This window comes from Alternaria rosae, assembly GCF_020736505.1.
Source record: "Alternaria rosae strain MPI-PUGE-AT-0040 chromosome Unknown BKA58scaffold_3, whole genome shotgun sequence".
In the NCBI taxonomy this organism is placed as follows: Eukaryota; Fungi; Ascomycota; class Dothideomycetes; order Pleosporales; family Pleosporaceae; genus Alternaria; species Alternaria rosae.
This window is the reverse complement of record NW_025763572.1, coordinates 2,329,928-2,343,717: the sequence shown is the minus strand read 5'-3', so window position 1 is coordinate 2,343,717 and position 13,790 is coordinate 2,329,928. Positions and strand designations below refer to the sequence as shown.

At 52.0% G+C, this 13,790-nt stretch overlaps 7 protein-coding genes across 7 annotated transcripts; 4 read left to right on the top strand and 3 right to left on the bottom strand.

Moving 5' to 3' along the window:
- The first annotated feature begins 250 nt into the window (after nucleotides 1-250).
- BKA58DRAFT_131841 (Melibiase-domain-containing protein) lies at nucleotides 251-2,884 on the top strand. The gene is made up of 3 exons (XM_046164399.1): nucleotides 251-504; nucleotides 555-1,161; nucleotides 1,212-2,884. Exons 1-3 carry the CDS (start codon nucleotides 417-419, stop codon nucleotides 2,761-2,763), a joined length of 2,247 nt encoding a protein of 748 aa, XP_046027907.1. The 5' UTR covers nucleotides 251-416; the 3' UTR covers nucleotides 2,764-2,884.
- BKA58DRAFT_131846 (uncharacterized protein) lies at nucleotides 2,824-3,599 on the bottom strand. The gene has a single exon (XM_046164400.1). The coding sequence runs from the start codon at nucleotides 3,446-3,448 to the stop codon at nucleotides 3,005-3,007; it is 444 nt and encodes a 147-aa protein (XP_046027906.1). The 5' UTR covers nucleotides 3,449-3,599; the 3' UTR covers nucleotides 2,824-3,004.
- Nucleotides 3,600-4,996: 1,397 nt separating this feature from the next.
- Nucleotides 4,997-6,022, top strand: BKA58DRAFT_410124 (uncharacterized protein; the record flags this gene model as incomplete). Its single annotated transcript, XM_046172199.1, has 1 exon — nucleotides 4,997-6,022. The coding sequence occupies one exon, from the start codon at nucleotides 4,997-4,999 to the stop codon at nucleotides 6,020-6,022; it is 1,026 nt and encodes a 341-aa protein (XP_046027905.1).
- A 905-nt stretch (nucleotides 6,023-6,927) lies between these two features.
- Nucleotides 6,928-7,956, top strand: BKA58DRAFT_380723 (Alpha/Beta hydrolase protein). Its single transcript, XM_046169933.1, has one exon. It carries the CDS (start codon nucleotides 7,002-7,004, stop codon nucleotides 7,839-7,841), a length of 840 nt encoding a protein of 279 aa, XP_046027904.1. The 5' UTR covers nucleotides 6,928-7,001; the 3' UTR covers nucleotides 7,842-7,956.
- Nucleotides 7,957-7,972: 16 nt separating this feature from the next.
- On the top strand, nucleotides 7,973-8,910 carry BKA58DRAFT_131821 (uncharacterized protein). The gene is made up of 3 exons (XM_046164398.1): nucleotides 7,973-8,295; nucleotides 8,351-8,420; nucleotides 8,476-8,910. Exons 1-3 carry the CDS (start codon nucleotides 8,230-8,232, stop codon nucleotides 8,871-8,873), a joined length of 534 nt encoding a protein of 177 aa, XP_046027903.1. The 5' UTR covers nucleotides 7,973-8,229; the 3' UTR covers nucleotides 8,874-8,910.
- Nucleotides 8,911-11,307, bottom strand: BKA58DRAFT_131788 (uncharacterized protein). Its single transcript, XM_046164397.1, has 3 exons — nucleotides 11,026-11,307; nucleotides 10,243-10,813; nucleotides 8,911-10,190 (listed from the first exon to the last, which is right to left on the bottom strand). Exons 1-3 carry the CDS (start codon nucleotides 11,111-11,113, stop codon nucleotides 8,948-8,950), a joined length of 1,902 nt encoding a protein of 633 aa, XP_046027902.1. The 5' UTR covers nucleotides 11,114-11,307; the 3' UTR covers nucleotides 8,911-8,947.
- Nucleotides 11,308-12,070: 763 nt separating this feature from the next.
- On the bottom strand, nucleotides 12,071-13,639 carry BKA58DRAFT_410120 (translation initiation factor eIF-2B subunit beta; the record flags this gene model as incomplete). The annotated part of the gene is made up of 3 exons (XM_046172198.1): nucleotides 12,071-12,143; nucleotides 12,197-13,489; nucleotides 13,545-13,639. The coding sequence occupies 3 exons, from the start codon at nucleotides 13,637-13,639 to the stop codon at nucleotides 12,071-12,073; spliced, it is 1,461 nt and encodes a 486-aa protein (XP_046027901.1).
- Between the last annotated feature and the right edge of the window lie 151 nt (nucleotides 13,640-13,790).

Here is a 13,790-nt window from a genome sequence, read left to right as displayed (position 1 = left end):
ATTCGCATCCGTGCCGCATTCTCTAGCAGCTGGCGCTACTTATACGGCTTTTCTACGGCAAGACATGTCGTTTTCCTGTAGTTTTCCGCTCAACGTTGTGCTAGTGTACCTGATCAGCGATGGCAGCTGCAGCCTTCTATGGGACCGTTGACGACATAAACCGCGGCTAAACGTCGCACCGACCCAGAGTAGCGCCGTTCCCATCTTCATCTGGCATCCTATCCGCCCGCTTCCGCCGCTGGCCCAATCACTGCAATCGACCTAGAGTTCCATGGCGGAAGAGCTTGTCTGTCGACCCCGGACTCTCCCCACTTCCCCTCACGATGATCAATTCACTGCATCCCCGATGTAAGCTAGGCATGCGACCAGGGTGGTTGGGAGGTGTACTTAAGCAGGTACCTTGACGAATTTTCGTGATGCATTGCTCTCTGCAAAATCTAGCAATGATTGGTATCAAGGGTTTCGCGTTGAGCCTCCTGGCCAGCGCTGTCGTTGCGCAAGATGGTAAGACATGGCTATAGGTTACAAAAGAGGCAGTCGCTAATTTGAGGCAGCTATTCAAGCAACTGGCACAAACTTCACTCTCACCGCCGACGGCATGTCATACCTGTTCCACGTTGATACTGAGTCTGGCGACCTCATCTCAGATCACTTTGGAGGACCAATGGACGACTTCACACCACCAGCCTACATTCTACCGTCCGGATGGGTGGCTGGCGAGATAGGCAATGAGCGTCGCGAGTTTCCCGATATTGGCCGCGGTGACTTCCGTTTACCAGCCATCCATATCGAACACGCTGATGGTGACACGATATCCGCTTTCCGTTACCAATCCCACGACATCACACAGGGAAAGCCTTCTCTACCAGGGCTACCTGCGACTTATGGGGAGGCTGGCGACGTCACGACCATAACCGTACACATGTACGACAATGTGTCAGATGTTTCAGCTGCCTTGATGTACTCGATCTTCCCAAAGTACAACGCTATTGCACGTAGCTTCAGCATTGCGAACAACGGTACTGCCGATATCGTCATCGAAAGAGCGTCGAGCTTCAGCACCGACTTCCCCAATCTCGACCTCGAGATGATTGAGCCCCATGGTGACTGGTCGCATGAGTTCCAGACTGTCAAGAGGAAGATCGACTATGGCGAGACTTCGTAAGTTGATATGTATAAGCATCGCCGGACGAAATACTGATATATCTCAGGTTTCGGAGCACTGCAGGATATGCGTCTCATCTTCACAATCCTTTCTTCGCGTTGGTTTCACCAACCACTACCGAGTCTACCGGAGAAGCTTGGGGTATCAGTTTAGTGTGGACTGGTAGCTTTGAAGCTACAGCACAGCGCTTCTCCAACGGCTATGTGCGCGTTCTCATGGGCCTTAACCCGCTTCACTCCAGCATTCGCGTGGCACCAGGAGAGATGTTCCAGTCTCCCGAAGCTGTCGGTGTGTACTCTTCTCAGGGTGTTGGTGGCGTGTCGCGCTCGTTCCATGATCTCTATCGCAACCACCTCTCCCGACACAAGTTCACGGACCAAACTCGGCCGATTCTGCTCAACTCGTGGGAGGGGCTAAGTTTCGATATCAACGAGACGTCTTTAGTCAATCTGGCCGGCGAGGCGGAAGAGCTTGGAATCGAGCTGTTCGTGATGGACGATGGCTGGTTTGGTGTCGAGTACCCGCGTAACAATGACACTATGGGCCTCGGAGACTGGACACCCAACCCAGAGAAGTTCCCCGATGGTCTAGGCCCATACGTGGAGCAAGTCAACAACTTCACGGTGTTGAATGCGTCGTCTACGCCTCTACAGTTTGGTCTCTGGGTAGAACCAGAGATGGTAAACCCCAATTCGACCTTGTACCATGAGCACCCCGACTGGGTCCTGCATGCTGGAAAGCACCAAAGGACTTTGACACGGAACCAGTTGGTCCTGAACGTGGGGTTGCCGGAAGTCCAGGACTACATCATCAGCTCAATTTCCCGAGTCCTTGATTCCGCGAACATCCAATATGTCAAATGGGATAACAACCGCGGCATGCATGAGCTTGCCCGCCCATCTGATGACTACACTTACATCCTTGGCCTATATCGCGTTATTGACAATCTCACAACGAGCTATCCTGACGTACTCTGGGAAGGCTGTGCATCAGGTGGAGGCCGTTTCGACCCTGGTCTTCTACACTACTGGCCTCAACACTGGACCAGTGACAACACCGATGCTTCTAATCGTCTCACAATCCAAATGGGAACATCCCTGGTCTACCCGCCCTCCGCAATGGGGTGCCATATATCTGCCGTTCCCAACGGTCTCACCCACCGCAACATCAGCATCGAATACCGTGGTCACGTCGCCATGATGTGCGGTTCCTTCGGTCTCGAACTCAACCCCTCCGAACTATCCCCAGAGGAAGCCTCTGCCGTGCCTTCAATCATGGCCCAAGCCAAGGCTGTGAACCCCGTTGTCATCTCCGGCGATTTCTACCGCCTGGCGCATCCCGATAGCAGCAACTGGCCTGGTGTGCAATTCGTCAGTGCAGATGGAAACCAGAGCATAGTCTTTGCGTTCCAGCAACAGTACATGATCAAGCCGGCAGCACCCCCACTTAGACTACAGGGCTTGGATCCCAAGGCCAAGTATAGCAACGATCTGGACAATGCTACCTATAGCGGGGCTACGTACATGAACGGCGGGCTTAACATCGCATGGCCCATGGGCGACTACCAGAGTAAGCTCATTTGGCTGAACAAGGTCTAAGTAAGTTGGTCAAATAGTACACTAATCGACTTACGATTTTGATTGCGGCAATGCGGTACACTGTGAATATTATGAGTGCTTGTTCAATCTTACGAAATGCTGGTTACTGCTCACACTTGTTGTTGCATAGCGTCATCACGCTGGTTGGCATGTCTTGGCTACGAATGTGCCGTCAGTGGTAATGAAAACAGGAGCTTTATCAAACTAAGCTAAGGCTACTACGATGAAACTGATCATGATTCTAAGGCTCCGCCAGTGGCCGAGGGCATATAGCCTTCCATCCGTTCTGCGCAATAGCTCTGACATTGTGGTCTTTTACGGCATTTAACAGCTTCGCGCATTTGCCCCCAGCAAGCACGGCTAGATATTGGTCTTCTTTGTCCCTACTGACCAGATGGTACCGACACAAGTACGCGACGTAGTTAGCCAAAGCGTCCAAGATAGGATCTTCTACCGCTTCTTTACGCGTCAATCCAGCCACCACGACCAACTCCTTTGCCTCTACGGGACGGAAGATGAGGCCGCGTATGTAACTCCCGATGATCTCGGAGGTGTATTGCATCATCCCTAGCACCTGCGCAGCAAGGCGCAATTCCAGACCCTTCTGAATATCGGTGGGAATGGGTATGTCAGTGTACTGCTGATCAGTATAGATTGTCCGCAGCCACTTTGCGATCGTCCGCATTGAATTAACAGCGTCCTATCGCTGCCAGTGACTCGTGCCTGAAAAGAGTGTGAAACTACCGGATGCGAGTGAATGGAGTGTAGTACTCTGGCAGAAATGACCGGTAGGTAAAGCGGAGCGTATCGACTCAGATTACTATGCGTATGAGGGAGTCTGGGCTTTGATGGTGAATGAGATGTAGAGACCAAAGAACGAGCTGGTCCTCGATGGCGCTGGACGGTCTCAATCCGTATAGCAGACTCACTGCCATCGAGACGAAAGTCTGCATGTCAGCCTTCAATTTTGTGTACTGCATTAATCGACATGGAGATGGTTCCTGTGTGGACGAAATTGGTGTTAGTGGAAGATACCACGGCCATCGCATCCGCAGGTACTCAGCTTCGCTCGCAAATACAATTAACATTGCGACATGGTCTTCTGTTCTGGCCACACGCGTGGACCATTCTTGGCCAGCAGAACCCTTATGAGTTGTCTCATGAATGAGCCGGATCAAGGTCGTCGGTCTTTGTGCCCAGCAAAAGACTGGTCATCCTCAGGGATGTATGATACGCGTGAATATCGGAAGTCTCCATGTGGAATCGATCGAAAGCCATAGATCGATGCGTGGCTGATGGTGAGGGTAGCGAAAGTTTGCGAAAAGGTGCGCTTGATGACAATTAAGGATGAAAGAAGATGAGGTGGTGTTTAAGCGGGGCCCGGTATTTGACCTCGGAAACGCGTGCGCACGTGCTTCTGGTGACGTGACTAGCTTGACTTCCCAGCCCTCACGAAAACGCGGCGGCCACTTTCCGCCCACCTACCGAGCAGCACTCTCTCACCACCAATCCTTCCTTTCACGTCGTTCAGACTCCTGCATCATGAGGTAAGCCTAGGCTCCTAGTCATTTACATCGCATTCTCAACCCGCCCGACCTCATCAAAGCGCTGCTAGCCGGGCCTGTCACCCAGCGCGACGTGAACAACATCATAGAAACTCGTTGTCAAAGCACGCATTCGAGGTCTGGGTCGCCAAGCTCATTCAACCTTAACAAGAACACCATCTGATTGAGGCGCGATTTCAAGCACCGTTCATCTGACGCGAGCGGCATAACGTTGCCGTTGCTCTGTGACTACAAGGGTATACGCAGTTTTAGGCCTGTGTCTCATTTCCTTTAACAGGGTGACATCTCCCCCGCGGGGCCAGCCCCGACATTTCTTGCAGCCCGCCACGCTCGCTACCGCGTTCCGGAAACAAGGCTGCATTTAAGTTCCTTCATTGGGTCGCGAGGACATGTCGAGTTGACGTAGATCGCGTTTGCGACTAGTGAGGATCATTGCCTAACCAGGAACCGGGATGTAGGGTAGTGAATCGAGAGGTGCAGAGTTTCTTGGCGGCTGGTTGACTGTAAAATGAGGCAGACTACTTGTGGTGCGTGTCAGCTGTAGAAAGAGTGATCTTACGTGCCTTGAAGAGGAGACTGCGCGGCGTTCCCTGCTCGTGACCGGCGCTCGGCTACCTCATAACTGAGGTCAACCACATCGCAGGGCGATATTGCAGCCAACACCGACAATGGCTTCCCAGACATCCGATCGAGCGGAAGGTATGACCACGAACCCTACGCTGCCTTACAAGACCTCTCTTGTCGTCATCGTCTTCCTCGCCCTCGCCGTCTCCCATACCCTTGAGGTCTTCGTCAAGATCTTCCGCCTCTTTCGCACCTATCGCGGCGTGTACTTTTACACGCTCATCGCGGCCTCGGTCGGTATCGCCATACATGCCTTTGGGTACTTCATCCGCAACTACGGGATATCTGACTCGGCCCCGCTGGAGATCGCCATGGCGTGTGGAGGAGGTATGCTCATGATCACTGGCCAATCCATCGTACTCTGGTCACGACTACACCTTATCAGCTCGGGAAAGAAAGATTGGTGGTTGCTCTGCATGATCATAGCAGCCTGCATAGTTGTGCAAGGAGGTGCGACTGCGCTTTTCGCTGGGTCGAATTCACCAAATCCCAAGAGGTGGCTACAGATCTACGAGAAGTGGGAGATCTTCCAGGTTACGTGGTTCGTCTTCCAAGAGTGCCTCATAAGCGGACTCTACATCTATCGCACCTTTGCTCTCATGCGCAGCTCGGCCGTCTTCCGAGGCCCACACGCGAAGCGGGTCTTCAACCATCTTATCATCGTCAACATGGTGGTCATCTTGCTCGACGTCACGATCCTGGTCTTACAGTACATAGGCCTGTACGAAATCCAAACCAGCTGGAAGACGCTCGCATACGCCATCAAGCTCAAGCTCGAGTTCGAGGTCCTCAATCAACTTATCGAGTTCGCAACGAAGGGCTTCGATGCGCATTCTAGATCGCGCGATATACCTGGAAGCGCGGCTCTGAAGGACGGCACAAGAGATCTTACAAGGGATCCTCGATTCGGTCACTCGGCGCATGTCCGTATGGACGAGGATGGAATAACAACGCTACCGATGGGGAATGTGAAGAAGAAGACGGATATTCGGATCAGCGTCGAGCCGGATACTATGAGCGAGAGAAGTACAAAGGTGCTGCGCGGGAGGGATAGCGGGACAATTTGTTGAATACATTCTCACGATGCAGATGTGGAAATGGGAAGAACCTATTACTTTACGACCATTAATGTTAATACACTACGCAAACCTCGGGTGCCAAGCCGCGAAGCTTGGTCCGAACTTCCCCGTACTCCTGAGGATATGTTGCATTCGTTCTTGGTTTACGACCTTGCTTCGATACTGGTTGAGGGCTATACCAGACTTGGATGGCTACTGGATGATACCCACTTGCTTTTATATACTTATTTTAATACACTGTACAATTGTCAACATAAGTTAGTCAGGCTATTGCACCAAGTAGCGTAGTAGTGACTGTAGATTTATTTGTGTTACCTTTGAGGATGACTGACCGTGAAGAAGGTGGGCATGTGGTTGCAATAGGACGTTATGGGAATTTGCAACGCATCTAGACTACTACTAGTGATACTTGTTGAATCTTATGTTTTGCTAGTACCACGATGTGACTTGATGCTACGTGTCTTGGTGGCGGGAAATGTCTTGGGGTACTGGGCGGAGATCACATGTACATCGGCACTCTCTCATTACTCCAGCATGTTTTCTTGATCCATTACATCGATGAGGGCAAAGCCCGTTCGGAATTCAGCTACCATGCCATCGCGGACATTCTTATGTTGAGCGTCGAAAAGAACAATCTTTGTATTCATTAGGTATTCAGGTGGACTTCTAGGACAGTCTCGTTTGTTAGATGGCTTACTAAAGATATCGTCATGTCAGCCGCGCAAGCCACCATTGGCTACACTCGAATGCTTTGGTACAATTTCCTATCCAGGATACTTGATGAGTGACTAGTGGCCTGTTTACTGAGCATCTTCGCAACCCGTCCCGTGAGCCATATGAAGATCAGTAATTGGAGAATTTATCGTAGGCTTACATATGAGCTACGGGACTTCTCTCCAGTACACTTTCCACAGAGAAATGCCTTCTCTATTCTTGATCAATCTTTACAATAAACGGATCTTCAAAAGACATGTCGGCACAAACTACTCCAACGCAATATGCAGTCGTTAAAGGCACCAAAATTGCATACCGCCGGTTTGGGGCACCCTCTACCATCCCGCTCCTCTTCTTGACCCACTTCCGCGGTACGATGGACCTTATCGACCCTCTCTTGCTGAACAGCATTGCATCTTCACGAACTGTCATCATCTTTGACAACGCCGGCTGCGGTCATAGCTCTGGCAGCATCGCACCTACTATTCAGGAAATGGGCACTGTTGCTGTTGACTTCCTTAGCGCAGTTGGAGTGACCAAGGCGGATCTACTAGGATACTCGATGGGCGGTTTAATTGCGCAGCGCATTGTTCTCGACTACCCTCATGTTGTCAACAAGGTGGTCTTGGCGGGTACGCAGTCGTCATACACGGAAGGTTTCGTCCTACCCGATGCGAAAGCTATGGAGTTAGCTGGCGGAGCTGATCCCAACGAGGAAGGCATGCTGGACCTCTTCTTTTACCCTACTAAGACCAGCAGGGCGCTGGGACATGCGTGGTGGCAGCGCATCCAAGAACGTAACATCGAAGGCGAAGAGCGCACGACGTTTGTGAATCAGGCAGGGGGTCAGGTTATGAGTGGCGCAATCATGCAGTTTGTGTCTGACCCGAAGTTGTTTGAAGGGTTGAAGCAGATGGACGTGCCGATATTGATAACGAACGGCAAGAATGACATCATGACGCCGACAGCCAACAGCTTTCTCATGCAGCAGAACTTTAAGAACGCGCAGCTACATCTATACCCTGATTCAGGACACGGACACCTATACCAGGTGCCTAAGACGTATGCGAAGCAGTTGGAGTTGTTTCTGGGATGATGTCTATTGTTGGAAAGATGCTGGATATGAGGACAAGGTTCCACGGGTGGCTTGTTCGTCATGATCCCATAGCGATAGCCTTCATCCTGAACGCTGTTCAATTACTCATTAGCTCACGGAAATGCACATTGCCTTGATCTTACAAAACACCCTGACTGACGAGAGCATTATCGCGGCGATGTACGATCACAACGATCGTTCGACTTCAGGCTAAAGCCGTAAGCAGTAGCCACAACTATGATCCACTACACACAAATACACATCGACCTTCTTTCTCCGACGGTCTCAAATGGCTTTCTGACTGTCGAAAATATATGTCAGGCGGACAGAATAGCGAGTTCGGAACAGATCGAGTTCGGGCGAACCCAAACCGGCAGCAGCATACACCATGGCGAACAACGATCAACTGGATAACACCATCCCCGTATTTTGCACAGCAAAGATACCTCACGATGTGAGAACCTCGATCCAATCTCAGAAAAAATGCAAATAACTAATATTGTCTTCAGCTTCTTAACGAGTTCTTCATTGAGGCATTTGAAGCGCCGGAGCTGAAGGCCGTGGAATGCACTCACATAGGTAAACTGAACCAGCACACTCTCGAGAAAAATGCATACTGATCCATACCACCCAGCCATCCTCGTCGACAAAACCGACATTACCAAACTCTCATCGCCCACACGCGCCCCGGTGTCGCAGGACCTCTCATACCCGTTCCTAGGCTGGAAACTGGACGACCTAGTCAAATTCGCGTGGCAATTTGACGGCGCTGAGCACGATATCGTAGGCACGGAATTCGTCATCATGGATGAGCAGACCCTCGAAGACAAAACCGTGATCCTTGTGACGCCATCCGAGGGCTCTGACGATGTAGAGACGGCGCCTAGATTGACTGCACGATCGGATTTTCGCTCTAGTCTCGTTACGCTGAATGTCAAGAGTATTGGAGTAGGTGGTGATGAACCGTGGGAGGAAGCGGCGGAGGAAAGTGGGAGGGTCATTAGATTATATGACGGAAAGAGTTCAGAGTAGATGAAGGAGTCGTGGGACGGACCATGTGTAAGACATCTGGATTACATTTGTGTATTTAGGTTGATGCATCCCAATCATTCAACAGCATTCTTCTCCCTCCATTCCCCAGCCGCCTCCTCATAAGTGCAGAACTCCACGTCTTCTTCCCACGCCTTCAGCCACTTAACCACCCTCTCAATCATTCCGATGACATGCGCCATACCACTGGTATCTGGATGCAAAACTAACGGGAAAACTACTACATCGTTTTCCCCATTGCTCTCAAGCATCTCGCTCCTAATCCACTCAAACTTGTCCTTCCACATGTTCTCCATAACACGAACGTCGACATAGCCGTGGGAGTTGGGTACATTGGGGAGATACTGAAGCGGCGTCATATCTTCCGTGTACCAGTTTGCCGGAATTTCGACGAGAGTTTTGGATGTGGGGGCACTGGGTTTAGGCAGAGGTTTCATCCAGTCTTTCGCGGAAGCCTCTTCGGTGTACTTTGGCGCTTTGATAGGTGGGAGATTGGGCAGGTAGTACGGCTTGCTGTCGTGATGGGAGAGCGAGGAGTCATAGAGGAAAGAGTACTCCTCTAACAACTCCACGGTACTTTCGCGAAGTTGATAGAGTGGTGCGCGGTAGCCCAGTGGACGTTTTCCTAACAGTTCCTGGTAGAGACTTATACAGTGCTCGAGAACTTCGCGCTCTTGGGTGGGCGTGAGCTGAGGGGCGCCTTCATGGCAATAACCGTGTAAGCCTATCTCCGCGCCGCTGCTCTTGATGGCCGCGAACTCTTCCGGGAAAGATTCTGCACTATGCATCGGCACGAACCAGGTTACTTTGTTCGCGATTCCGTACTTCGCGAAGAGCTTGAGTAGTCGTGGAACTCCGACATGGCCACTGAAGAAGCCAGTACTGTAATCCGCAAGGTTGTTATCGGGATGTTGGCCAGTACCAAGCCAGCCCGACACTGCATCAAAATCCACAGATAGCAGTATCTTGATCCTTGGTTTCTGTGATGATTGAGGGCTGCCGAGAGACGCCATGGTCGGGATAGCCATTGCTGAGGGGGTCCTGCCAGCAAGGGACACCCCTTCGGTTGCGGTACCGAATATCTCGGCCTCACCATTTGCGTTGAGAGATGGTGTTTCGGTCTCAACAGCCGTTGCCTGCGATTTACGAACTTCGTCCTCGGACCACACAATACGACCCTCCATACCGCCATCCACAGATATACATTGTCCTGAGATATGACCTGCAGCGCGATGACTTGCCAGGAAGGCAGCTGCTCTCGCTACATCGGTGGGTTGAGCAATTTTCCTGAGCGGCACACTGCAATCGTTAATGAATGATTGAAGAGTCGAGGAGCGGACGTCAGACTCACGTAGCCTCCGCTTCCCTCCACATCTCCCCTGGGTCGTCCAACCTCCCTTCAATCAACTTAGTATCCACCCACCCAGGCGCGACAGCATTAATCCTTGCGCTTTTATTCAATCTGACAATCTCATTCTTTACTGTCTTCACGAGTCCGTATTGTAGCCCTGCTTTCCCACTCGCATACTCCACATGCCCTGCCTGACCGAAGACCCCACACTCAGACCCTGTGACAACGACACTGACATTTTCGACTTCCTTGCCTGTATTTCTTTGCGACTTTTCGATGGATTTAAGAAAGTGTTTGATGGTCAGGTACGTACCACGCACGTTTACGGCGTAGGTGCGATCCCAGAGCTCGCTGGGCATATCCCAGATAGGATAGCTGGAGGATTCATCTGTAATACCTGCGTTGGCGCAGAGAATGCTGATAGACTGCGAGAAATGGTTGATGGCTTGGGATATGGAGTCCTGGATGGAGGCTTCGGAACTGATGTCGCCTTGGAGGCAATGGAGGTTGGGGTTTGTTGAGGCGAGAGGATTGGGGCGAAGATCGTGTGCAGTGACTTTACAGCCTTGTGCTATACAGGCGTTAGTGGCGGTTGGATGAAAGCGAAAGCATCGATTGAGATGAAGGCTTTGATTGTTTGTCTCGTAGGCCGCAGCCCAGGAGCGTGCCTTCCCACCGCAGCGTGACTTGTCAAAGACCCTGTGCCTATTATGGGCCCTGCAGACTTCACCCAATGTGCAAAGACCCTCCAAAAAATATCAAAGACACAAGACCGTTACATACCTAGAAACTCTTCTACAATGGCACTGCCAATTCCTCCGGCGGCCCCCGTGACAAACACATGTAACCCACCAAGCTCAAGAAACGACATGATGCACCTTGACGACGCCTTCACTGCTTCTGCGGCCAAGGGATCAAGTTCAGGTTGTTACTCTATCAACTCAGCTCCACAAGATGCGCGCCCGCATACGTAATGTAGCAACAGCCGACCCGGCACCCACGATAAGCCCTACGTTATCACCTTAAGGAGCTTCCAAAGACGGCGATGGCCAGCACTTGTCGCATACTGTTATTTCTCCGCGCGCAATCGAGATGGATGTGTACACGTAATCCTGAGTGCAGATGGCGATAGCGAGGCGCAGTTGAGCTTGTGTGAGGGGGTCGTGATATCGACCCCTCTTCCGCACACCCCAGCTCAAGAGAGCTGGAGCTAGAACACGCGAAGAACAATGGAACAGCTTCTACAAACTAGCCCAATCCATGAGGCGCTCTTGGTATGAGGTGTTTCTGCGCCTACGGCCGAATCTCAACAAAAGTAAAACGTCCCACGCGCAAGGGCTCGAAGGGCACACATCGCGACTCCGTACTTGTTCACTAATGACGCCACTGTGCCCTTCCGCCCCGCCGGCCCACCCGGACGGACCGTCAAACTGCCCAACGTGGTAGTTTTTACAAAAACCATTGATTTCAGATGGCCGAAGGGCACACTGCTAGAGCTTAGGTGACCAATGAACTCGGTCGGTGATCTGCGGGATACGGGTGCGTGCAGAAGGGCACGAAGGCGCGGCCAATTGGGAAGAAGGGTGTGTAGGAGATGTTAGTTGGTCGGGCAGAGGGCGAGGGCACGAGTCGCGATGATGAAGATGATCGCATACGTGCCTGGAGCTTAATGGACAGGAAGTTTGTAGTATTGTTCATTGGTTTCGGCCACTGCATATTGCAAGCGCAGAGTTTCCTTCTCTAGATGATGTAATACAGGCTATTGTTCGCACTTTTGCTTCCTGTCTTAAACTTTGTTGGTATCATAACGCCGTGGCTCGTGGTTGAATTACAAGGTGATGTCTTCGGTGCGGTAGTGGTCTGCTACGATGCGGTAAAGGTATGAAGGTGCGTGTCCGCCACTGGAAAGGGTCAATTCACATGCAATGCATAAATAGTTCAAGTCGCGACTTACAGGTTGGTGATGTAGAGATCCACGAGGTCTGCGGGAACATAGTCGTACAGTGGGTTCTCAACATCGACCTTGTCGACGAACTCGCCGTCGTCGTAGGGCACTACACTTCCGGCGTCACCGTGCTCGATCAGCTCGTCGATGTCGAATGGGTAGACTGGGCTGAGCTTGTATACACCACTGAGCACGACAACAGGTGTCTGGTGTTCCTTTGCAGCCTTGGCAATCATGTGTGCTCCAGCTGCGGCTACCAGGCCGCCGTTGGCTAGTACAGTATGGGTGGCCAGAATGACCTTGTTGACGCGGGACATTATGGCGAAGACATGGGAGTCTGGGATGACGTAGACTTGGATGCCAGCATCGGTGAGGGGCTTCCACTTGTCATCGTCCTCGTCGTCATCTGGATTCGCCTCTCGCTTCTTGCCGGTAAGAAGGATGCCATGCGTGGCAGTGTGGTCGTGGGGATACGTCTCGGCGTGTACGACTGTGAACTTGCGTTTCCGTGCAGCAAACAGAAGGAACTTTTGGACTGTTGTGGACGCGGTGTGTGTAAGGATGATTTCGTTGGCGTGGATATGCTCGAGGGCGACTTCGGCAATCTGCTTGTCTGAGGTTTCAAGCTCATCCTGGAGTTCTCTTATGCCCTCCATGACCTCGCCCTTCAGGTCCAGATTTTGGCTCTTGTTGATGCCCTCGAGGCGCTCTAGATTGAGTGCTGTCAACGTGCTCTTGCCGTTTGGAGACGCTTGCCCTGTAGGTGTACTTGTAGTCGAGGGTGTATCCGCTGGCTGGGAGAAGAGGCCAAAGAGCGAATGTACGAGAGGAGCGGACGAGGCAGGCGCGTACGAAGTGTGTGAGGTGAGTAACGGGGGCCGTCTCGAGGGTTCGCTAACGTCGGAGGCGTTGTCGGTGAAGACGCTCGTGGGCATGGGTTCGGCGACGGCATGTCGGAGAGGGCTGAATGTGGATATGCTCGAGTTGAGCCCTGGTCTGTGGAGGGAGTCGTGCTGCGCGTGTGCTTGTGGTGTCGAGTAGCCGGGTTCGCTGCCGGTTGGTGTTTGCCCTTCGGCATGCTCGTCGACCACCTCGCGCACCAGACCCAGTACGCGCCGTACAATATTTCCCACCACCACCTCTCGTGGTTGCGCCGATGTCAACCGCCTGCCGACCTGCTTTATGCGCTCAATGAGCTTCGCGGCATCCCTTCCCTTGAACTCGCCCACTACACGTAAAAGAAGGGCCGTCGTCGCGATGGCGCATGGCCTCGAGTTTCGTATTTGTCTTCGTTTAAGAAGTCTGAGGTAGCCATATTAGTTGTGGTTGCGCTACTGCGCGGAAAGTCATATCTCACGAAATGAAATGCTCCACCGAGGCATCTACTGGAGTACTCTTTAGTGACTTCAGGTAGGTCGACAGGCCCGGCGCCTGTATTGTCGCGCCCTGCATCGTGGGAGAATTTGCAGATTTGTACTCGAGAGTCGCAAGATTTCGAACGGTATATGGCAGTTATGTGGGGTGGTGGGGTTGTTCCTGGACGACTCTGCGGGTGTCTGTGTGCGACTGAAAAGGGTTCTGGACGAGCAGTATAATTGTCAGG

Coding starts and splice junctions, on each gene's coding strand:
- BKA58DRAFT_131841 (XM_046164399.1), top strand. CDS start 417: ATGCATTGCTCTCTGCAAAATCTAGCAATGATTGGTATCAAGGGTTTC. Junction 505..554: donor CGCTGTCGTTGCGCAAGATG/GTAAGACATGGC, acceptor AATTTGAGGCAG/CTATTCAAGCAACTGGCACA. Junction 1,162..1,211: donor ATCGACTATGGCGAGACTTC/GTAAGTTGATAT, acceptor GATATATCTCAG/GTTTCGGAGCACTGCAGGAT.
- BKA58DRAFT_380723 (XM_046169933.1), top strand. CDS start 7,002: ATGTCGGCACAAACTACTCCAACGCAATATGCAGTCGTTAAAGGCACC.
- BKA58DRAFT_131846 (XM_046164400.1), bottom strand. CDS start 3,448: ATGCGGACGATCGCAAAGTGGCTGCGGACAATCTATACTGATCAGCAG.
- BKA58DRAFT_131821 (XM_046164398.1), top strand. CDS start 8,230: ATGGCGAACAACGATCAACTGGATAACACCATCCCCGTATTTTGCACA. Junction 8,296..8,350: donor CAGCAAAGATACCTCACGAT/GTGAGAACCTCG, acceptor TATTGTCTTCAG/CTTCTTAACGAGTTCTTCAT. Junction 8,421..8,475: donor CGTGGAATGCACTCACATAG/GTAAACTGAACC, acceptor CATACCACCCAG/CCATCCTCGTCGACAAAACC.
- BKA58DRAFT_131788 (XM_046164397.1), bottom strand. CDS start 11,113: ATGTCGTTTCTTGAGCTTGGTGGGTTACATGTGTTTGTCACGGGGGCC. Junction 10,814..11,025: donor CATTGTAGAAGAGTTTCTAG/GTATGTAACGGT, acceptor ACGCCTGTATAG/CACAAGGCTGTAAAGTCACT. Junction 10,191..10,242: donor TGGAGGGAAGCGGAGGCTAC/GTGAGTCTGACG, acceptor TAACGATTGCAG/TGTGCCGCTCAGGAAAATTG.